This window comes from Archocentrus centrarchus, chromosome 4 (genome assembly GCF_007364275.1).
Source record: "Archocentrus centrarchus isolate MPI-CPG fArcCen1 chromosome 4, fArcCen1, whole genome shotgun sequence".
Taxonomy (NCBI): Eukaryota; Metazoa; Chordata; class Actinopteri; order Cichliformes; family Cichlidae; genus Archocentrus; species Archocentrus centrarchus.
In genome coordinates, this window is record NC_044349.1 from 30,219,835 (window position 1) to 30,241,850 (window position 22,016).

General features: G+C 40.6%; 2 protein-coding genes across 3 annotated transcripts; both read left to right on the forward strand.

Moving 5' to 3' along the window:
* The first annotated feature begins 1,772 nt into the window (after nt 1–1,772).
* On the forward strand, nt 1,773–15,404 carry tbc1d23 (TBC1 domain family, member 23). 2 transcript variants are annotated; one of them, XM_030727660.1, is made up of 19 exons: nt 1,773–1,868; nt 3,272–3,383; nt 5,043–5,148; nt 6,309–6,513; nt 6,606–6,729; nt 7,000–7,124; nt 7,207–7,253; nt 7,341–7,444; nt 7,558–7,680; nt 7,774–7,866; nt 7,946–8,116; nt 8,421–8,463; nt 9,618–9,724; nt 9,856–9,992; nt 10,353–10,397; nt 11,147–11,235; nt 11,363–11,498; nt 11,631–11,825; nt 12,320–15,404. In XM_030727660.1, exons 1-19 carry the CDS (start codon nt 1,831–1,833, stop codon nt 12,402–12,404), a joined length of 2,085 nt encoding a protein of 694 aa, XP_030583520.1. In that variant the 5' UTR covers nt 1,773–1,830; the 3' UTR covers nt 12,405–15,404. The 2 variants fall into 2 exon arrangements, with proteins under 2 accessions (XP_030583520.1, XP_030583521.1); XM_030727661.1 differs by lacking the exon at nt 10,353–10,397.
* Nucleotides 15,405–16,163: 759 nt separating this feature from the next.
* Nucleotides 16,164–21,909, forward strand: nit2 (nitrilase family, member 2). Its single transcript, XM_030727669.1, has 10 exons — nt 16,164–16,261; nt 16,415–16,533; nt 17,431–17,551; nt 18,887–18,975; nt 19,053–19,146; nt 19,228–19,302; nt 19,382–19,460; nt 19,936–20,034; nt 21,003–21,058; nt 21,391–21,909. The coding sequence occupies exons 1-10, from the start codon at nt 16,234–16,236 to the stop codon at nt 21,489–21,491; spliced, it is 861 nt and encodes a 286-aa protein (XP_030583529.1). The 5' UTR covers nt 16,164–16,233; the 3' UTR covers nt 21,492–21,909.
* The last annotated feature ends 107 nt before the right edge of the window (nt 21,910–22,016 follow it).

Below are 22,016 nucleotides of genomic sequence, written 5' to 3' on the forward strand. Positions count from 1 at the left end.
TAACCAAATTTTGCTATGATTACTTGGAGCTTTGTTTATAATCTTTCTGGTTTTTATCAGTGATTAAAAACAAAGTATAATGCTGACTTCAGTTATAAGTTCTGTTTATATAAACTTGTTCAGGTGATCCATTTTAAGCACTTTGACAGGTTCTCAGGGTCCAGGTTTTGCAAATTTTTGTCACTAACTTACAGATTAAGAAGTCATTGTTAATATTAATAACCAGGTGGTACTACTCAGCATTTTTATCCTCTGAAAAATAAACTGATGTACAGTATGAATGCATCCCTACTGGAACAAAGAGACAGCAGAAATAACATTAACAATTGATGCATTAGAAAGGAAAAAAAATGAGTCCGGTACATGGGTATTAGTATAGTGATTAATTTTTTTTGTCATTTTGCCTTCACCACGATGGATTTTATCGGATCAATTTGTCATGAAATAACGAGGGAACGGACCTCACCTGGCCATGAAACTGCTTTCCAGGGGACTGAAAATGGCTTTAATTTCTTAACAGTTAATGCAATACTTTAGTTAAACCCCTTGATTAAAAGCTGAAAGTCTGCACTTCAAACACATCTTGATTGATTTACAATCCACTGTGGCGGTTGTGTACAGAACACAAACTATACAAACTGTGTCATTGCCCGGATACTTACAGTATGGACCAAATTGATGTTTGTGCAAAGACAAAGAAGCCTGTTTATCCTTTTAAGTCAGATATACATTTTTCAGACCAACTGCCACACAAACACAACCTTTGACCCACGTTTAGGATCTTGTCACTGTGGGTAAATTGCTTCTGCATCACACAGGGTGCTCATTCAGTATTAAACACACAGGTGAGCACATGTTGCTGATGTTCTCTGTTTTCCTTTGTTAATTAAGTGTGCCAGTGCAACAGCAGCACTGACAAACAGGTGATCGAGCTTCTGCAGCACCAAATCTATTGGATAATCTACTCCTTCATTTACACACATTTAAATCTTTATTGAAACACGTTTATTCTCCTTGGCATTTGGCTGCAGTGAGACATCCTTCTAGTCAACTTTTATGGCCTGCTTTTATTTTTTATTGTGTTTTAATTTTGTTTTCCTGTTTATTGTCATTAAATGTTGTGTATTGTGCTCTGTCAGTGGTTTCCTGCTATGACTTCTGTTGTATAAACAGGAAGGTTACGTGTTCTGGCCTTTCAGGTCCACTTAATATTAAAGTACATTTTAACACGTTTCTAGGTGTCTATTTTGCAGAAAATCAGTGACTGTCAAACAATCTCTACATTTGATTTCACCTATCAAATAATTTTTAGCAAAATTATAACTGACTTTCACAATAAAAGCATAAAGCTATTAGAGCTGTTTTCAGGGTCTCGTAACGCTTTCTTTCATTTGTGTGCCTCGCCTGATTTTGTCCCCGCAGTTTTTCATCAAGAGCAATCAGTTGCACAGCTTCACTCATTTTTTCTTTTTTTTTTTTAAATTTAGCATTTTACTTCTATTACAGTAACAGCAGTCTTATAATGCACAGTGATGAACAAAGGACATAATGGATAAAACAAAAAAATGTAAACATAAAACTGAAAAATAGACAGTTATCAAAACAGAACAGACAAAAGAATAAAAAAGAAAAAGATAAATAGCATAAATAAATGCGAGTTACAAAGTTAAGTTATAATCTTTACAGATATTTATCGTTGTTTATAGCCTTTTTGTTGTTTTAGTCTGAGATTCACGGCTTCACTCATCAATCTCAGTTGCTCGTTTCAGTGACGTCAGCGCGCAAATCAGGCGTGTTGACGACATCTGACGTGTCTCCGTCAACACAACAATGGCGGATACCGTGGAGGAAGCGATTCAAGGCAGCTGGTGAGACAATTTGTTGACGGCTTGACGTTTTTAGAGCCTTTGTCTCGACTGTCAGCCGGTCGCGGCGGCTCTTGGTCAGAGATTTCCGTGTAAAGTAACTGCAGATGAGTTTTGGTGGCTAAACCGGCGCTGGGGTTTGGTGACGTTACTGTTCTCCAGCTAGCCAGCTAAATGACAATTAGCTAACTCGGTTCTTATGAACAGCGGTCGATAAATCTCAGACGGATAAAATAACAGCTTTTAGGTCAGCTCGGCTATGGTCTCTACATAGTTATCACTTTCTTTGCCTCAGTGTAAAGTTTAAAAGCAAAGGATGTTAGTCAGGGAGCTAATATTTAGCTTGACAGCCGGTTCTCACTGACCTAACCCAACCTCACTCTGTTCTCGTTATCTTACACTGAAATACAGAAAACAGTTTACAGAAAAGTGTGCGATATATCTGAAAACATTTCCAGTTGCTGCCATTAAGACGATTGTCATCATGAAAGATGTGTGTCAGATTAAAGGGAACGCCTGGACCCCCAGATTACTGTCAGTCAGTAAACTTTTCTGAGTGATCACATCTATCCTATGGTGAAATATTTCCATTTTCATGAGGGAGGTCTCTTCTAGAATGACACCGCCCCTTGCCGTAGTGCACGATGGGTCAGTGAATAGTTTGAGGAGTATAAAAGTGATTGCACAGTATGGCCTTCGCAGATCTTACACGCCTGATTTTGCACAGATGTTTTAGCCAGTGTCTGCTCCACCTTCATCAAAACATGAAATGATGGAATATCTTATGGAAATGTGGTGTTCATCCCTGCTGTAGGGGTACAGAGATTTGGAAAACCAATACCAAGTCTTATTGAAGCTGTGACTGCTTTTTTAAGATATTGGTGTGTTGTTTTCCTCTTTAGTTTGTCACCTGTCCATATTTGACAAATAAAATTATTAGATAACATTTCATTCCCACATGCAGCCTGAAGTGCTTGTAGTAAAGTGTAAAAAAACAAAAAAAAAGTAATACAATACAAAGTCTAATATTCAGATTAACAGAAGAATAAAATTTAAAAAGCAATAATTAAGATGTAAAAGTAATAAATAACTCAGTGCCTTTAGTAAAAGCTATTGTAGTTTACATAATTACACAGATGTAATTAATGATTAATTAATGATATTTTATGAAATTAAATGTGCTGGGCATTATGGCACAATATTTTTAAGATTTGTGAGTTGTGGTATTAATAATGATAATAGTATTTCTGCATCAGTGAGCGTTTGTATCGGTTTACTGTGATTCATAGTATAATAATTTAACTTAAAAAAAAACTGTTGAGCTCTTATGTTTTGCTTTTTGCATATGAACTTTGATCTTTTATATTTTGTGGGATTGTAACTGTGTGCTGTCCGTTACTCTTCAGGGATCAGGATCTCGCTGATGCTCTGGACTCTGGTGGCTCAGACATGGAGATGGAGAGGAGCACCATCCAGGTCCAGGAGCAGACAACTGAACACAGAGCCAAGATGTGGAAAGTGAGAAGCATGTGTCTGTTAGATTGTGGTTTCAAATACTTAATAGACACGTACAATGTAATTTGTATTGTGTGTATGGACAGAAGGCAGGAATTTTTGTGTTAAAGTGTCAACAGACTTGAATGACAAGTATCTTTTACTGACACACCCAAAGGAAAGACTCTCGGTATGCCAGCCACATACCGAGAGTCAGTTTTCAATGTCAAGCATATACATTTCTACTTGATATGAACACAGATGATGATAATGATGCTACTTGTATGCTCACTGGTATCGTTCTGGTCTTGGCTTTGCATGCAAAATACCAGCCAGTGAAAAGATGCATTATCAGCTGCACCCAGCTGTAACGCTGCTTTGAATGGGATGTTTATAGTGTCTCATAATAGGCTGTTTGATAACTACAGTTGGGGAACTTTACCTTTTAGCCAAAGTTCAGAGAGCCTGCAATCATTTAACCTTTATTCAAAGATCAATGCAGTTGTTAATGAATACCACTGAGTCGAATTATACCTCATGAAATTTAAGAATTTGGTTTATTTTAAAACAGTTTAAATAATTCTTAAAGTCAAATCAAAACACAAAGTACAAAAGTGTTTAGCAGTGCAGGAGAGCAGATATAAGTATTTCTTTCTTTCTAACTTTAGGAAAACCTAAAAAATGGGATTAAAAGTAAGTGATTATACCAGTAAGTGACACTGGTATAAAAAATAAAAATTTACAATTCACTTCAGTTTTCAAATTCTTCAGTTGCTACATTTATGGCTGTGTATGTCATAGACCATAAACTGAAATTCACTTAGGGTCACACTGGGAAATGAGAAAACATCAAGAGCCAGACGTTTACATTTTATTGATATGCTTTTATTTAATCTAAGTCTTCTCACATTTGGTCCACACAAAACTCCAGACTATATAACAAAATGTCAATGAAAATATAAAAACAAACCAAAACCAAACAAAAAAGTAATGACTACAGTTACAGAAACAAACTGATTCTAAAATTTAGCTCCTCTGGAGCCAGGTTAAACAACCTGATTCACAATCAAACTGTCTCCTCCCAGTTGGACATGCCTAAAATTCTTCGCCTAGGAGGTGTCTATGAGGCATCCTGGTCAGATGCCTGAACCACCTCAACCTTCGATGTGGAGGAGTAGCAGCTCTGAGTCCGTCCCAAAAAACCCAACTCATTACATTTGGTCTAAGGGAGAGACCAAACAGCTTTTCCCACTGTCATTACTGCGTGGGAATTTTTCAGAAAAATTAAGAATAAAACGTCTTTGATCGTGTGGTTTACATATCACAGACTAGAGTTATGAAAATGAGTGCTTATGAAAATTTAAACATATAAATATAAATAAAAAATCAAATAAACTGAGGTATGAAGAAACTTGCCTTTACCACACACTTTCAAAACTTGGTTCAAAACCTTTTTGAATTTGCTTTAGCTGCAGGCCTCATCTACATTCATCACCCTGCGACTGTATTGGGGGAAACTGGAGATTGCAGAGATTTTTTTTTTTACTATCACCAGCTGTGTTGTCCAATAGTGCAGCGGGATTTTACCCACTTATTGCAGATCAGTCATTATTATGTATTATATGTGTGTCAGGTCTCTCTGTCTCTGTCCTCAGCTGTGAATCCTCGTTTTGTTTTTGGCAGATTGCCCTAAATGTCTCTGGAAAAGGCGACAGCCTGACTTCGTGGGATGGTGTCCTCGATTTACCAGAACAGACGCTCATTCATAACCGCAGTCAGCAGCTGATTGGTGAGTAAATGTCTGTCCCTCTGAATAGTTTGACCCGATCCTGATGTCCTAATGTTGGGCCAGTTGTTTTTTTCTGCAAAGTGTAACACAAGTATTCAGTAATAACTCTGGTCTGCTTTGTGTAGTTTATCTTAATGTGACTCTTGAAGCATATGATGTGCTACTAATGGGCTGAATGAGAGAGTTTGTGGCTGTGTGTTAGGTTCACTCTCAACATGTTGACACACAAGCACAATAAAAAGTATCAGGAAAGACAAAAGAGCAATGATAACTTTAAGCCTTGGCTGAGTTCTGGTGCAGGATTTCAGAAGAAGAAAGGGCTTTGATTAGCGTGATCTCCTAACAAGTTACAAATAGATCTGGTGCTGTTCGAAGTAGAAGATCGCTCATATGAAGATTATGAGTAAGACGCTCACACGGTCCTCCAGAAATGTCATGTGTATTTTGGTTAAAAAAAAAGAAGCTCTCTTTAAAGGTTTCCTGCTTTATTAGGGAGGAGAAATATGAATCTTCTCCTTAAACTCAGCCTCCTTTCGTCCCCCATGATTTTCCAATAAGCTACGCTGGAGTGGCGTGTTATTAATGTTTGCTTATTAAGACAGAGCTATCCACCCTTCACAATGCAAAAAAATGCAGTGGAGCTGCACTCTTGTTGCTTAAGAGACACGAAAGAGTTTATTTCTCACTCCCTGCATAAGAAAGCAAGAATGGGGAGGATACCACCGGGAGCGCCTCGCTTACATACATCAGGAATCATTTAGCCTACTCTAATTAGTGACCATAAGTGGATGAATATCAGAGGAAAAGCTCAAATAATTTTATGGTCACAATGTTTGCCTGGCTCTTTACTTTTTCCTTCTACTTTAGTAGAATGACTCGCCTCTCCTCTCTCCTCTTCATTAACCTCTAATTTAAAATCAAACCAAAAATACCCTCATTTATTTCAAACAGCGCAGAGCTGCGAGCGTGAACGTCTGTCACATGTTTTGATAATAATGCTCACATGTAACCATAGGGAGGCAGATTCAGTTTAATACAAGTCTAATAATAATAATAATGACATCATTTAATGCCTCAGTAGGAAAAACGTGTGTGTGACATTTCTGGAAAAAGATAACTAACACCTGACACCACCCTCCCTCCTTGGTTATCATGTCTAGACCAGCTGGGAGTGTCGGAGGAAGAGAGGAGTGAAATGGTGTGTGATGTTGAGTCCGTCATCACTTTCTACTGCAAGTCACGCAACATCACCTTCACCCCCAAGCTCAGCTGGCCGCACCTGCTCAAACCACTACTGGGGCTTCATCTGCCCCGCAGCGACCTCTACAACTGCTTCTATGCTATCATGAACAAATACATCCCTAGGTGAGCTGTCTCAGCCTCATTATCCTTTTCACCCCACTCACACAGAGATGCAAGCTTTGACTGTAAAAACCTGCAAAATTCGTCCACTTCAGGGACTGTGTGCCAAATGGCCGACCCTTCCACCTGTACAGACTCCTGCTGCAGTATCACGAGCCAGAGCTCTGCTCCTTCTTGGACACCAAAAAGATTACACCCGACTCCTACGCCATCAACTGGGTATGTTGCTGCATGTTAAATAAGCTCTCAAACTTCTTCTGTCACGCCCCACTTCACAGTGTTTATCAGTCGAAAAGAATAAAAAGGTCCAAAAAGATCTAATTTCAGTGAAACAGGATCAGCACAAGCATCTGCAAACTCTTTTTTTGTCCTATAGAAATCATATTAATTCAGCGTAGTTTCACTCCATATTTTGTCATCTACCTGCAGTGGCTGTTCTTTATGTGACTGTGACTGAACAGCGTGTCTGTGTTTGTCTTTCTTCCATAGCTGGGTAGCCTGTTTTCAAGCCATTGCCTTCCTGAAGTTACCCAAGCCTTGTGGGACACCTATCTCCAGCAGGCTGACCCTTTCCTCATCTTCTTCCTCATGCTCATCATCCTCGTCAATGCCAAGTATGCAGCCAGAAAGATAATCCAGCTCATGACCGTTTGTTTCAGCTCTAAAAGTATATTTGGTTTTTGTTTGTATCCTCAGAGAGACCATACTTACACAAGAAGGAGAGAGCAAAGAGGACATTATCAGTGAGTTTGTTCCTCGCATCTCGTTTGTAGGCTTATTGGATGTTTTGTAAATTAAAATGGTAAAACAAGACTTTTTTCTTGTCCCAGAAATGCTGGAAGGATCTCCTGCTCTCCTAGAGGCCGAGGACATTGAAGACTTGTTTTCACTGGCCCAGTATTACCAGAGCAAAACTCCTCTGTCGCTCAGAAAGGTGAAGCAAATAAAAACTTAGTGCTGAATACAAACAGCGAGGAAGCTAACAAAGAGACAAAGGCAGCTTCTCCAAAGAGCTCATTGTGTGTTTCCCTTTGTCTGCCTCTGTAGATGAATCAGAATCTGTTTGGTAGCAGTTTGGTGGCTCTTAAAGAGGAGGACACTGACCTGAGTCAGGCACTGTGCCTCCCTGTGTCTGTCCCTGAAATCCTGCAGGCCAATCAGCTGCAGCAGGTCAGTGGCATGCTTGATATCAACCATGGTCAAGGGAGCCATGTGAGTTTAAATAAAGAAGAGGATGTGATGAAAGTGAATTATTACTTTTAGGATGGGGTGCGTTTCTTCGTGGTGGATTGTCGGCCTGCAGAGCAGTACAATGCTGGGCACCTGTCCACGGCCTTCCACCTGGACTCAGACCTGGTGAGGAATAGGGACTATAAGGATTCTTTAAAAAAATATACATTTGCATATAATGAATATGCTTTCTTTCTTCTTACAGATGCTCCAGAACCCCTCTGAATTTGCACTCTCTGTGAAATCCCTCTTGGAGACACAGAAGCAGTCTTTGGAGTCGGGCTCCATCGCCAGTGGAGAGCACCTGTGCTTCATGGGCAGTGGGAGAGAAGAGGAAGACATGTACATGAATATGGTGCTGGCACATTTCCTGCAGGTGAGCTGTGGTTAGTTCCAGATACTCAAAGCTTTGAAAATGTCTCTTCTTTTGTCTAATGGACAAAAATATTCAGTTTCCTTACAAAAGAAAATAAAAATGCTCAAATAAGAGAAGCAGGAAAACTACTGTATTCTTGCTCAAAGAAGAATAAAATAAGTGATCATCTGGAAGTTCAACTGGATAGAAAATGAGATCATGTGTAACCTTGTTTTCTGTTTGACCAGAAAAAACTCTTTCATCAACTTATTATGGCCTATATGCCAGGCCAGGATTTCTGCTAATTTAAAGTTTTCTGTTACAGAAAAACAAAGAATATGTCAGCATCGCTAAAGGAGGGTTTATGGGTGAGTAGGAAAATATGAGAATACTGAATTGTATAAAAGTCTGCATACATATGATCATGCACAGGCCTGGCTGTGTGTGTATAGGTGGCCAAAATGATGCACCCAAAGTCGAACAGCAGTTTTTTCTCACAGGCGGTGCAGCAGTGGCTGTCAGTGATTTTACTGTCATCAGTTAATCGTAATTATTAGAATGAAATACGATATTCATTTGTGTGTATTATAATATAACACATCAGGATAAGGTAGAATCAATTGAAAATAAAATTAACATCATAAAACTCTGATGTTGACGATCTTGATGATTACACCATCCTCCTGTCCACGGTCCTGCTTTACCTGCTTTAGGTCAGACGGCGCAGACTTTGACCATCGACTCAAGTTTGATCGAGTCCATCGTAAAACTGGGTCAACAGAGAATACATTTGTTAAGGAGCCTTTAATGTTAAATTTGATGTAATTTTTATTCATTTATTGGAAGTCTTTGAACATTTTCTTTTATCTGCTGGTTTAGTGTTTTTTCTGTTAAGCAGAGAAACGCCCTCAGCAGCGTTGTTAACACCTGCTCCAAAATTGTGTGGATCAGCCGAATTGTGTTCACTCTGGAAAAATCAGACGATAAAGACGGCAAAAAACATTATTAACATATGTTATATGTTTGACATATATTGACAGTAAATTGATTCTGATAACCATCCCGACTGTGGTTTTTATCTGAGTTCGGGAAGCGGCTCTCAGGTTGCTGCTACGTTGTAAAATCCTTCATTCTCTTGACAATTCGATCACTTAACTCTGACAGGGGTCATGGAGAGTAATTAATTTCTATAATTGTTCATTTTTAAGACACATTTATTTAATTATTTTTATTTGTTTTGATCTGTGCCTTGACACGCAACAGTGTTTGTGATCAGCGTTTAAGGATTGTAGGTTGTGTCGGTAAGCTGCAAATCTTTGGGATTAATAAAGTCATCTGAATCTTTAAAAGTATCAAAACTGGCTGAAAACTTAAACGGTGTTTTATTATCACGTTTCTGAGAAACGCGTGGACATTGAAGTATGTGCACCTTGCACATTTTTCTGTATCTGGGTCTTGGTCATAGCTGCGCTGCAGAAAACTACTGCAAAGCTAAAATTCACAGAGATCGGTGTAATTTCAGCTCTCCAGCAGCACCTCGTAGACATGAACGTCGAGGGGCTCGACTCCTCGTACGTCCAGTGGATCGTCAGCACATCTGGATCTCACAGCAGCCTCAGCTCAGCTGATGTAAGTAGCTAGGAGAGCCAGAGAACCCACTTTAACATAAAGAGCATGAACCTCACAATATGCTCCATACTGTAGATTTTGAATATCTTCTATCTGATTACGTGGACTCTTACATTTGTCCATAAACACAGGGCGAGTCTCTCCCTGGAGACAGCAAGGGGGTCAAGTCCCTGGTCAACAAAATGACATTTGCTCTCAAGTCCAAGTCGGTCAACGTAAAGGAGAAGATGATCAGCTTCATTGAGAATACCTCTGCCCCCGTCGACAGGTGAGGAACCGGTTCCTTCTTGAAACCTTCACCAGTGAAACTCACACTGCAGCGCTCTCTATTGATTTTCTGGGTGTAAATCATAGTTTGTACCATAACAGAATGCAAATTAATATCACAAATCAAATAATAAAAACAAAAACACAAAATGATCAAAGCATCCTCTGAGAGCGCACCCCCCCCCCCCCCCCCCCCCCCCCCCAACAAATGGAGTTTTACCAACATTTATTTGGACGTCCTACTACTTTGGATTTAGTACATTTTTACACCTGACTGAAAACATTAAAGTGGACCTTTATATGCTTTTCTTTTTTTTTTTTTGTCATGAAATTAAGTTCCTTGTGCCTTATCCCATAATAGAATATCTTTCAATCTACCCTGGCCAGAGAAGGTGGTCCCAGATCGGTAAGAGCTCCCAAACATCGAGCTGTCTGTCACTGGCATGCCCACTATTGTAGACCTGCACCAGTCCCCAGGACTTCAGGAGACTTAGTCACATTTAACGCATGCTTAGCATCAGCATCTCTGCCTACACTGCTCACTCATGTAACAACACCACACGCTCCCATACAGTATGAGCAGCAGGCTGTCTGTAAGATACTGTTTCTTAGGGTCTTTCTTCATGCTTTCACTAACAACACATAACTGCTGTTTTTGTCTGCTCTGTCCGAGCTGCTCCAGCCTTTTAGGAAGCATTGAGTCATCTTTACATCCACAAGGTTGTCTTTTTCTAGTCTGACTCCGAGGCATTTAGCTTCACCTCTGTCTGCTTGGAGATGCACCGAAAAGTCTGTCTTTCCATTTCATTATTGTTCTCTCAGATGATAGTCAGGGCTATGCAGAACCATAAAAATAAACTATAATTTGCTTCAAATAGCCCTGAATATCATGAAATGACTAATCTGGAATTCCTGATGTCCAACTAGAAATGTCTCATTTAACCTCTTCCTTTTTATATTTAACAGCATAACCTGTGGCAGTAGTGGGCTTTTTTTAAAAAAAATAAACTGCAGCCTGGAGGTCTTCATGCCATTGCTGTTTGTGTGCAGACTGTTTTATGTGTACTTATGGGATAGTTTTATCACAGGTTTTAATGTATACTTGTGCAGTGTGGATATGATGCTCTAACCTGCCTGGTTGGCCTCTGTGAACAGGCACGTGAGCAGCAGCGACCGCGTCGGCAAACCTTACCGGGGGGTCAAGCCCGTTTTCAGTATTGCCGACGAAGAGGAGTACGATACAGGTGAACCTGCAGCAAATGTAGTTGAAAAATTAGATGGGGTGTTATTGCATTAAGTATTTGAGCAGCGTGAGGTGTTTTATTTACAAAAAAAAGCACAAAGGTAACCTCCGTCGGATTTTCCCTGCAGATGAGATCGACAGCTCGTCCATGTCAGATGATGACCGGAAGGAGATCGTCAATATTCAGACCTGGATAAACAAACCAGATGTAAAACATCACATTCCATGCAATGAGGTGAAAGAAACAGGTCACATGTTCCCCAGGTGAGCTGGACGCCTCAGGAGATTTGATGAATTTTAAGGTGGATTAAAAAAATCTCTGCTTACAAAGGTTTTGTGACAGTAGAGTTATTTTTAAACACAGTTTTCACACTGATTCTTCTTTTGTGTTTCCAGCCACTTGTTGATCACAGCGACTCACATGTACTGCCTGAGGGAGATCGCCTCAAGGAAAGGTTTCGCCTACATCCAGTCCAGACAAGCACTGAACTCTGTGGTGAAGATCACATCCAAAAAGAAGCACCCAGAACTGATCACGTTCAAGTTTGGGAGCAACAATTCAGCCGGAGTGGAGATTTCAGCAGTTGAGAGGTGCTCCTCTGCAGACATAAATGTTAAATGTAACGCCCAACAGAGGAGAAACTAATTGGACATGAACTTTAAAGTAGTGAGAGTGCAGGTTGTTATCGCCACCGAGAGGGTTTTCAGTAGCATTCGCGTGTCATTCTGTCTGTACACACGATGGCTCGAAAAGTTTGGAATGAATTCTTGTAAAACTTTGTAGGAGTGCAGAGTGGGGTCATGGAAACGATCCAGTAAAATTTGGCTTACATCCAATGAGGTCTTCAAGGTCAACTTAATGATTTATCGGTCAAAAAGTGACAAAAAGCTTATAACTTAGAAACTATGATTCATTGTTTGCGTTGTTTTGATCTTGGGCTGGCCCTCTGGGTGGCTTTACAAAAGATTAACATTGCAGTTAAGTCATTAATAACTCCAGTTTTTTTCTTTTTAATAAAATGCACTACTGTTCCTGCACTCTGCTCATTTTTCACTTCCAGCTAACGTCTTTTTCTGCATCTCAGATATTTGATTCCCAACGCGGGTGACGCCACGAAGGTCATCAAGCAGCAGATCATGAAGGTCCTGGATGCTCTGGAGAGCTCGTAAACGGAGATGGCAGCATCATCGCGGGAGATTTAATACAAACTGTAAGAAGAGTCTCCGTCTGCCAAGAGTGAAACCTCCTTCCGCTCTCCCTCCTGGACAGATCCCAGTGCAGCGTTGACTGTGAAGCCCTGCGTGTCTGTCTTTGGGACGCGTGGGCACACCGCTGACTGCAGAACTGTGAGCCAGGCTGCGCGTGTTGAAACATTTAGGTGCTCCGCTGTCATCCAACCATCATCTTATACTTATTTAAAAAAAAATATTGGTTGTAGTGTATGTTCTTCTTTACTGTTAGTATAAAATGGGATCTCATTACCGAGGAGCTCCGCTCTGATGAGTTCCCGCCGGCCTTAACGTAGCGTACTGACTGACCAGTGGCAGACCTCTTTGATCCATACATGACTGACACTTTCTTTTCCACTCGAGCATCTCAGTTCTGACCCATTTGTTTTGTTGTGCGCACTGTTGCATTTGTCTTAACGCGTTGAGTAGATTTAACGATTATTTGGTCAGCATGAGTCAGCCCAGTGATGCACACACACCCCACCCCCAAAAAAACTAGAAAAGCTGTACTGGCACATGAGGCGAGTTTCCTACTGCTGCAACTGTTTTTGATAACTTTTCCTTTCCAGCAGGCAGCCTTAAATAGAAACTATTTGAGGGTTAGTTTATAAATATGTAATGTGTATATATATATATTGTGTAAACTGCTCTATTATCAGTACAGACCTTTGCAATGTCATTTTGAAAGCATATCTTGACAGAATATATAGTGAAACCTATAATCTTCACCAGGTTTGAAGTTCCCCTTCTTTCTAGTGTTTCTGAGAGATCATTTATTCTCTGCTTTTACATATAAAAATAAATTAACCTCATCTTACAGCAGTTTGATGTAGCTCTCAGAAAGCCTCTCTGGACTACATTATGATTACAACAGGAAGCTCAGTTGTACAGTCACAAAGAGCCTGAGCACCTCAGTATTGTCTCATCCATAACTGAGTTATGTTGGTGTCCAGAAAACTGAAACATTACAGAGAAACAGAAGATCATTGTAACAAGCTGCAGAGCTTTGAAAGGAATGAAAGGGCAGTAAAGTGGACCTAATATGCTCATTCAGGCTCTATATTCTTTATTTTTGGACTCGGCTGGAGTAGTTTTGCATGACTGACGTATTTATCCGATCCTCCAGCCCCCCTCAGTTCATCTGCTTTATAAAACAAGCCGCTTTCCCGTTCTCCCTTTAAGGCACCTTTCTTCTGATTGGCCCCTTAAAAGCGAAAGGTTTGGACAGCAGGTAGGTGGCGCTTCTGTGCCACGATATGATCATTTTAGGGATTTCTGCTGTTTTTGACATCACGCAGATCAAAGTGTCAAAAAAAAAATAAAAAATCTAACACTGAGCACTGATTGCGTGCACGTAGCTTATGTGATTTGTTGAAACTTTGGTCATGTTTAGTATGAATATAAGATCAGTATTTATATATGACAGAAAATAAGGAAAAGCATATGAGGTCCACTTTAAAGGCAGGGGTTTGATGCTGCATAAAAAGGTGGTGCAGGAAAACAGCTACAGAGAAAATCCACATTCAGGGTTTTCAGGTAGTTGGAACCAGTACTTAATTTTTGACCCACAAAAAAATCTTTATTTTCCATCCACACAATTTGCAGAATAGAAACGCAGCATAGGTAAAGCAGTGGTTCTCAAACTGTGGTTCACAGACCTAAAGGTGGAGAAGCTGGAGGGTTGATGAATAGAGGAAAAAATATGTGGTTAATGATTTCCTCAGGGAAAGAAGAGTTTGATGGTGTGGTTGTGGTGACCTTTATTTCACTAAAGTTCAGGTTGGGTCTTATTGGTTGTTTAGGAGCATGCTGCAAAAAAAACCAAAAAAAAAAAACACTGATTTGAAGGGAAGTTATCGGGAATACCAGGATAAATTGGCCGGTGTTGATTTCTGACTGAAATTCAGATGAGATTTAGCGCTGGTTCATCTGTTGTTGTTGTGTCAGATCATTTTTGTGCTAACGTGATGAAAGGCTTAAAAAACAGTGAAATTATTTTTACAAGACTTTTGGTTCCCTGGCAAAAAGGTGACAGAATAACACGAAAAATAAAGTCAGCTCTCAGCCAAATTTTTTTGTAACATCAGTATCAAATTTCATAATTGGTGCATATTCATGTAGATGTTGGCAACTCAGTCTGCCTCATCAGTTGTATTAGTTAAAACCATATACTGTGTTAAACAGTCTGCAGTCCATACTGAGCGGTTTTACTTTGCTTGCCGCTGTTGCCTTCGGCCTCATGCCTGTGATGTGTGATTTTTGGGGACCGGCAGTGGCATCATATCGCAGCAGGGGTGTAACTATGCTCTCTAATCACAGTTCAGTTCGTAGCACGGTGGTTTCTCAGGTTCACCCGTTACCTGAATAGCTTTTATTTTGCATGCTTTAACAGCTCCACATGGGTATCACAGTAAGGCGCAATTTCGGTCTGTTTCAGAGTTGTTTCGCCCCTCGATCGCCGTATACTGCTCGCCTCTGGTCGTAAACTCTGCTCGGATTCTCCCTCGCTTTCTCCCTGCTTGCTTAATTGCGTTGAAGTCTAGCCGTGTCTGCAGCCTCCCAGAGCGACCTCCAGTGTGACAGCTGCAGTCTAAACCTCAGTCCAGAGAGCACTGACCCCTTAAAGCACATTTAAAATATGAGCAAAGCAAAAACCAAAACTTGAATCAAAGACTAAATCTGTTTTTTTTCCCCTCACTCCAGTCTCTTGAAGCATTCCTGTATAATCCATGCATTGTGTTGTAATTTTCTGATATTTTTCAGTGTTCCCATTGACTGGAACATCCTCGACTGGGAGTCTTTACTCTGTAATGTCACTGGCACAGGATGTCAACTACTAGTCAAAAATGCTACGTGTCTCAAGTGTAATTTGCACCTTACTGTTCTGCTGTTATTTTCTAAGCATTTCAGTTTTTAATAAATGGAGATTATTTGACTGCAGGTGTGGACACATTCATTGAAACATCATTTGACATGTAGTTACATCCAGACATTTTTGGACAATAACAGATTAACAAACTGCATTAATAGTTTAGAGATTACAGACATTTTCTTTTACATCCCCCACCCCTTATAATATAAAGCGCACATCTGGACACCCCTGTTTGAATCACCTGGATCAAAAGTCTGTCAGATTACTAAATTTAAAAAAAGATCATCAAGCAATGTAAAAAATTTTAATCCTTTATGAACTTGAGAAAGGGTCGCAGTCCTTTTAAAATTCTTTGTCCTTTCATATTATTGCTTAGTTATTCTGTGTTGTGGACGGTTTGACATTATTAATAAGCAGAGGTTCTATTTAATTTTTTTTTTTTAAATAGAAATCTGGATGTTTTTAAGCATATTGATATTATTGAGCAGATCCTCTGAGCTACTTACTCAATGACCCTGGTACTGAGTTCATGTTTGTCCAATTCAGTGGGAAGACGCTTTAGAATATTATATAATGTCTGTGGTTTATTTCCTTTAATTATGAACAGGATGTAATATTAAATGTCACACGTTCAAGGAACAAAAACAACAAAAAGGTTTATTTGTCCTTAATTAACGAAGGAGGAGAGGCCTGTAAACCTGTGCTGAATCCTGATTGACCACATCGCCAGGTTATTCAATTTAAGAATAAGAATCAGTGTGTATTTGAAAACAGACTTTTTTTTTTTTTAAATCAAAAAGTTTTGTCAAGGCTTTTATTTTGAAAACCGACCAGCCACCCGGAATCACATGACCCGGACTCTAAAGCGGTGAACTGAACAGACCGGATTGTTTATACATGTCTACTTTAGCCAAAGTCATGTCCAGTAAGTACAAAGCTCTCAATGTTACACAGTTTAATCTTATTTGTTGAACGCGGTTGATGTTTTGCAGCATTTACGGCAGTCTGGGGGTCTCCTTCACTCAGGGCTGCTGCTGCTGCTGCTGCACACTGAAATAAAAGCTTCCTGTTTCCTCAGAGTTCCGTCTGGCTGTGATCCAGCTGCAGGTGAGCAGCGTCAAGGCGGACAACCTGAGCAGAGCCCGGAGGCTGGTGAAGGAGGCTGCAGGACAGGGCAGCAAAGTGGTGGTTCTGCCGGTGAGGAAGAGGAGGGTCACAGAGGGACGGGCTGCTTAAAAGAAACACTTTAATACTGTATTGTTTAAAAATCCTGCATTATGGTGATTATTTCTATGCACCAATTGTTCATTCTCTTGCATCAGTTTATGGTAGAAATGTATTTTATTAACGCAAAGAAAACGCATGCTTGAATATTTTGCACATGTGCAGTAACATCTGAGCTATTGCAGTCCGGGGCTTAATCATTTCATTTATGAACAGTAGGTACAGCACATTTAACAGACTGTGGCACAGTGGTGAAGTGGTTAGCGCTGTTGCCTCACAGCAAGCAGTTTCCAGATGGCTGGCTGGGTCCTGTCTGTGTCTTCTCTCTCCCACAGTCCAAAGATGTGTGTTGGAAATGTTGTTGCTGGTTTGATAATTGATCATCAGAATCACCAACAGACTTGAGATAAACAACCATGTTAGGGATTGCTTGGATATAATGGTTGAGAAATTAAAATAAAATCGGATGAGAACAGGTGACACATGCATCATGTTTATTTCTCCAACAAAAGACGGAATTTTTAACTCTTCATTCTGACGAGACCAGCTAAAGAGGGCACAAGAGTAAATGATGTTTGCTGACTCAGCAGGGACATTATACGAGGAAAGCTGCAAATATTTATTTATTTCAAAGCAATAAAAAAAAGTCAGATGTTTTATTTTTTTCTGTTTGTATGACTTAAAGTTTTTTTGTCTTTAAAGTGAAGCAGAAAAGGTGTAAATCATGCATATGAATTCACCAGAGTGCAAGAATCAAATGTTCCTAAAAGATTTCCCAAAGGAGGACCCTCGGATGACGTGCTTCATTTGTTTTCTCAGATTAAACCCGTGTCCGTGCTTGACCTTATGGTCTCCCTGTCTTTAACACAGGAATGCTTCAATTCTCCATATGGGACCAACTTCTTCTCAAGATACGCGGAGAAGATCCCAGGAGAATCCACCCAGGTGCTGTCAGAGGCAGCGAAGGAGAACCAGGTGTATCTGGTGGGAGGTATGAAAGCATCTGTGGCTCCTGTGACGCACATGCTGAAGTCCATGGACTGCTCTATAGCTTTTAATCTAATGCCTAGATTAGATTAAAGTTTACTTCTAAGGAAAGTATTCTATAAATTGAAGTATTCTTGTAATCGCCTGTGCTGAAACAGTGTTATGACCAGAAATGTTTCACCTCAGTGTTGTGAAGCTCAGTTCTTTTAAGATCACACTTTTATTTTGTTCTCCAGAAGGCAAAGCACTGCTGTTTTATAATAACTAATAGTGCTGTGTGCCTCTTTTTGTTCCTCAGCTGCAGTATGATCGGTGTATATGAGGTTATGATTTTAGACACAGTTAAAAGCTCACCAACGGCAGAGTTAATACGTAAACCAATAATGGCATTTTTTTTTTTTTTTGCTCCGCTGCTTCTCCTCGTGTGGCCTTGTCAGAATGTTGTGGAAAATTAAATATTTTTCTGGTTAAACTGTAGGAGAAATAGTTAACCCTGTAAAACAGCTGCTTCCAGCTTACCATATTTTATGCTCTAAGTGCACCATCCCCATTAATGGGGATCTGTTATCTTAAACAAGTCCAAAGTTTCATATGATGAGGTCCGTGTATGTGCAGGTAATCCCTGTGAGAGGACAGCTTATGTTGGGGGGGTACCTCCTGATCAAACCTTAATGTTTCAAAGAGACGGCCAATTAAAGAAGAGGAGCTTGTTTCAGGCAGAGAGGCTAAATGGAGATTATTCTGAGCCATGAATCATGCAAAGCTACTCTAGTAGCGCCGAAGCGCTTCTAGAAGCAGGTTACACCAGGACGTAAAAGTTGCATGTACAGAATCAGCGGTCAGATCTTATGGTCATTGTTTAATACAAGATTCAGCAGCCAAGGCTTTAATCTAAGGTCAGTCTAAACTCCTCCTCATCATCAGTTTGAAGTCACCAGTGTAATAGCTGATGCCTCTGCCAGTAACGAGGCTCCTCTGTGGTCCGACTCACATAAATGTCATCATCACAAGTTAAATGTGAGGCTCCACGTGACTGCAGATTTGTCCACCAGACACTAAACTACAGTGCACCACCTATGCATGCATCCTTCAGACAGATTAAAAGCAAACTTGGAAAAAGGATATTAGGAACAAATAGCTGTCTGTGGTGAATAATCAGGACTTTATTGGCAGCACCAGCTCAGACCTCTCAGTGGATTAAGTTCAGCTGGTGTAATGAGGAGGTTGGATGTTGTTAAGACACTTTAAAAAACTCGGAAACTAATCTAAAAAGTAAAGATCTGCACACCTACATCTTTTTACACTGCAGAATTGTTCCATGTGGCTTGTTATCCAACAGGATCCATCCCTGAGGAGGATGGCGGGAAGTTGTTTAACACCTGTACAGTGTTTGGTCCTGATGGAGAGGTGATTCTTAAACACAGAAAGGTACGTGTGGGTCATATACAGTATCTGATCACTAGGAGAGATGAAGCCTCTTCATCCGTTTCTTTCCCCCATCTAAGATTCACCTGTTTGACATCAACATTCCCGGAAAAATCCGTTTCCAGGAGTCTGAGACGCTGAGTGCAGGGAACAGTTTATCAGTGTTTGACACATGTGAGTGGCAGTCCTGGACTCGGGCTTTATTCTTTGCAGTCTGGACGAGCCTCATGTTGACCTGATGTCTTCCTCCTGCAGCGTTTTGTAAAGTGGGTGTTGGGATCTGCTATGATATGAGGTTCGCGGAGCTCGCGCAGCTGTACAGCAGAAAAGGTAAGTGGCTGAAAGGAGGGTTAACATTTTGTTCCATTGCTGTGTACGAGAGCTGATCGGGCTGTGGTTTTGTCCTAAGGCTGTCAGCTGCTGGTTTACCCTGGAGCCTTCAACATGACAACGGGCCCCACCCACTGGGAGCTCCTGCAGAGGGCGAGGTCAGGCTCACAGTCAGTCATTCCCAAAAAAATCCTTCAAGAATTTACTGAATACACATTAGAATTATGTTTCAGCCAGAAAATTGATATTCCAAACCTCAGGCATGAATATAACCTGAGTTATGAATGCAGCATGAAGGGACCTGATGCTTCCAGTGGAGGAAATGGGAATAGTTTTAAGCCTGTAACAACTTCATGACTGCACCCATGCAATTTAAAGTTGTCTTTTTCATCTCTTTATCTTTATCTGGACTGCTTTTGGTACTTCTGCTATTTGTATATTTGCTCCCTGGGAGTCCTTTCATGACTCCTTAGACTGTAAGCTTGCATGATGTCTTACTGGTAATAAGAGCTACAACCCAGAGATCAAATCAGTTTTAGTTGAAGAGTGTGGTCTTAAGGATTCATCTCCCAGAGAGATCAGTTAGTGGATGATTGATCTGACGTTAAAAATTTTTTTTGTCTCCAAACGCAGGGCACTTGATAACCAGGTGTATGTGGCCACAGCATCACCTGCCAGAGATGAGACTGCCTCTTACGTGGCCTGGGGTCACAGCACTGTTGTGAACCCATGGTAAGAAAACAAGATCAGTGAACAGAAGAAGAAAAGCGGAGGGTCTGATTGGGCGGCTAAAGGGAGACGAGCCAGTAAAACCAGAATTATTCAGATGTTTTAGCAATGGAAAGCAGTTTGTAAATCAGAAAGGTGCACCAGAGCTAGAATCAGATTTTATCCTTTTATTATTACAAATGCATCAACTTATAATGTTTTACTGCTGTTGCTGGTTAAGCTGAGGCAGCTTAACTCCAGGACTTTATGTGCTGTTGGGTAGCCCAGTAGAATTGAATGAAAAAGTAGAAACACAAAGTAAACACACTGCCTACACTGTGTTTACTGTAGGCAGTGTGTTTACTCATTTACTTTGTATTTTGTGGGCATTAAAAATGATAAACAGTAATACTTGCAGAAGGCTTATCACAAGCTTCAAAATCCAGTGAAGTCTTTCCGCTCTTTTTTTCTGCTCTGTCTGCGATTCTAACCGAGCTGTTTATGTTGTATCGTCCACACACGACGTTCAAAATCTCCCCACAGATATTCAGTAAAGTGTGGCTCAGGTGACACAGGATGCAGCTCATGTAGTCCACGGTGTTGGATCTCTGTTGCTGCCCAGCACTAAAGCCTTGAGGGGAATATTTCCACCTCCCTGTTTACAGTTGGCAGTTAAAGTTCTGCTGCATCAAACTCAACTTTGAGCGGCCAAAGAGTTTAATCTGAATTTAATCTGTTCACAATGATTCCGGTGTGTCCAGCTGTTTTTTTTTTTTTTTTTTGCACACTTCAGATTGTTGACTTTATAAATGATAAACTTGATAAACTCAATTAGTTTCCTTGTGATGACTCCACCCCGCCTCCGTCAGCTGAACCTTCATGTGTGGGTTCTGTTTTCTCTTGCATGTCATGATAAATTATTCTATATGTTATTTGTACTATTTGTATATATTTTTGGAGTTGTGCTAATTTGCTGAATTCTGTTGTTACAGGGGAGATGTCATCTCCAAGGCCGGACCAGAGGAAGCTGTTGTTTACGCAGACATCGGTGAGTGAAAGGAGCGTTTTGCTTGCCTCTGCAGAACGTGAGGATCATTTACAAATCTACCACAGGTGAATTATGTCAGGCTAAATGAACAGACTTCCTGCTACGGCACTGAGGCGCAAAACAGAACAACAGTGCTTTGTTTTGCACTTGAAGTAACTCTTCATGTGTTGCGTGATGCATCTTTGAGCAGCTAGTGAGGAAAGTGGAAAGCTGCATCTCTGTCAGTCTGGTAACGGCAGTAACGAATGCAGGGTGCTCGTGTTTACCCTGTCGTCCTGTACAGGTGTTGCTGTTGTTGTGTCTCTCTTTTTAAAAATGTCGCCTCTTTTCAGACCTGCAGTATTTGGCTGACGTCCGGCAGCAGATCCCGATCACGTCTCAGCGTCGGAACGACCTCTACGCGGTGACGTCTGCACAGGAAGGATCGAGCTGAACTCTTTACACCAGGGTCCAGTTTTTCAGATCAGGCTAAAATGATCCTGCTAATTCTCATCCACATGATTTTGTTGTTTGAAAGCGGACTGAGGAGTGGATACCGGAGAGGTGCAAATGAGCAGATCTCCGCAGCTGCAGCAGCTCGATGTCTCGCAGAAAAAGGCTTTTAATCGTGAAAACACGAGATGTTGCTGACTGACTGTCAGATTACACGCGAACTGAGTGCAGTAACGCTGCGCTGACGTCATCAGTTCTCAAGTAAAAAGCTGTGAATTTTGTACCCGGTGTTGATCTTAGTGAGTAATGAAAAGCTTTTTGGTGAGCGGTGACTCGTTTAGTATTTGTGGTTACAGATGTGAAGATTTGCCTCTTGCAAACTGTTTTTGTGCTCAAGAATAAAATAATGATCAGTTAAATCGTGGTAGACTGCAGCTTTTTTCAGTGTATAAAAAAAATATATTCTCCCCTCTCGTATTCCCTCACAGATCTGTGAGTAAAACAGGACTTAGTCTAAGTTTATTCA

What these genes read in the sequence shown, in the direction of transcription:
- tbc1d23 (XM_030727660.1), top strand. Translation starts at nt 1,831, where the DNA reads ATGGCGGATACCGTGGAGGAAGCGATTCAAGGCAGCTG. An exon ending in GAAGCGATTCAAGGCAGCTG is followed by an intron (nt 1,869 to 3,271) that starts GTGAGACAATTT and finishes GTTACTCTTCAG; the next exon opens with GGATCAGGATCTCGCTGATG. An exon ending in GAGAAGGTGGTCCCAGATCG is followed by an intron (nt 10,398 to 11,146) that starts GTAAGAGCTCCC and finishes CTCTGTGAACAG; the next exon opens with GCACGTGAGCAGCAGCGACC.
- nit2 (XM_030727669.1), top strand. Translation starts at nt 16,234, where the DNA reads ATGTCTACTTTAGCCAAAGTCATGTCCA. An exon ending in AGCACTGTTGTGAACCCATG is followed by an intron (nt 20,035 to 21,002) that starts GTAAGAAAACAA and finishes CTGTTGTTACAG; the next exon opens with GGGAGATGTCATCTCCAAGG. An exon ending in TGTTGTTTACGCAGACATCG is followed by an intron (nt 21,059 to 21,390) that starts GTGAGTGAAAGG and finishes GCCTCTTTTCAG; the next exon opens with ACCTGCAGTATTTGGCTGAC.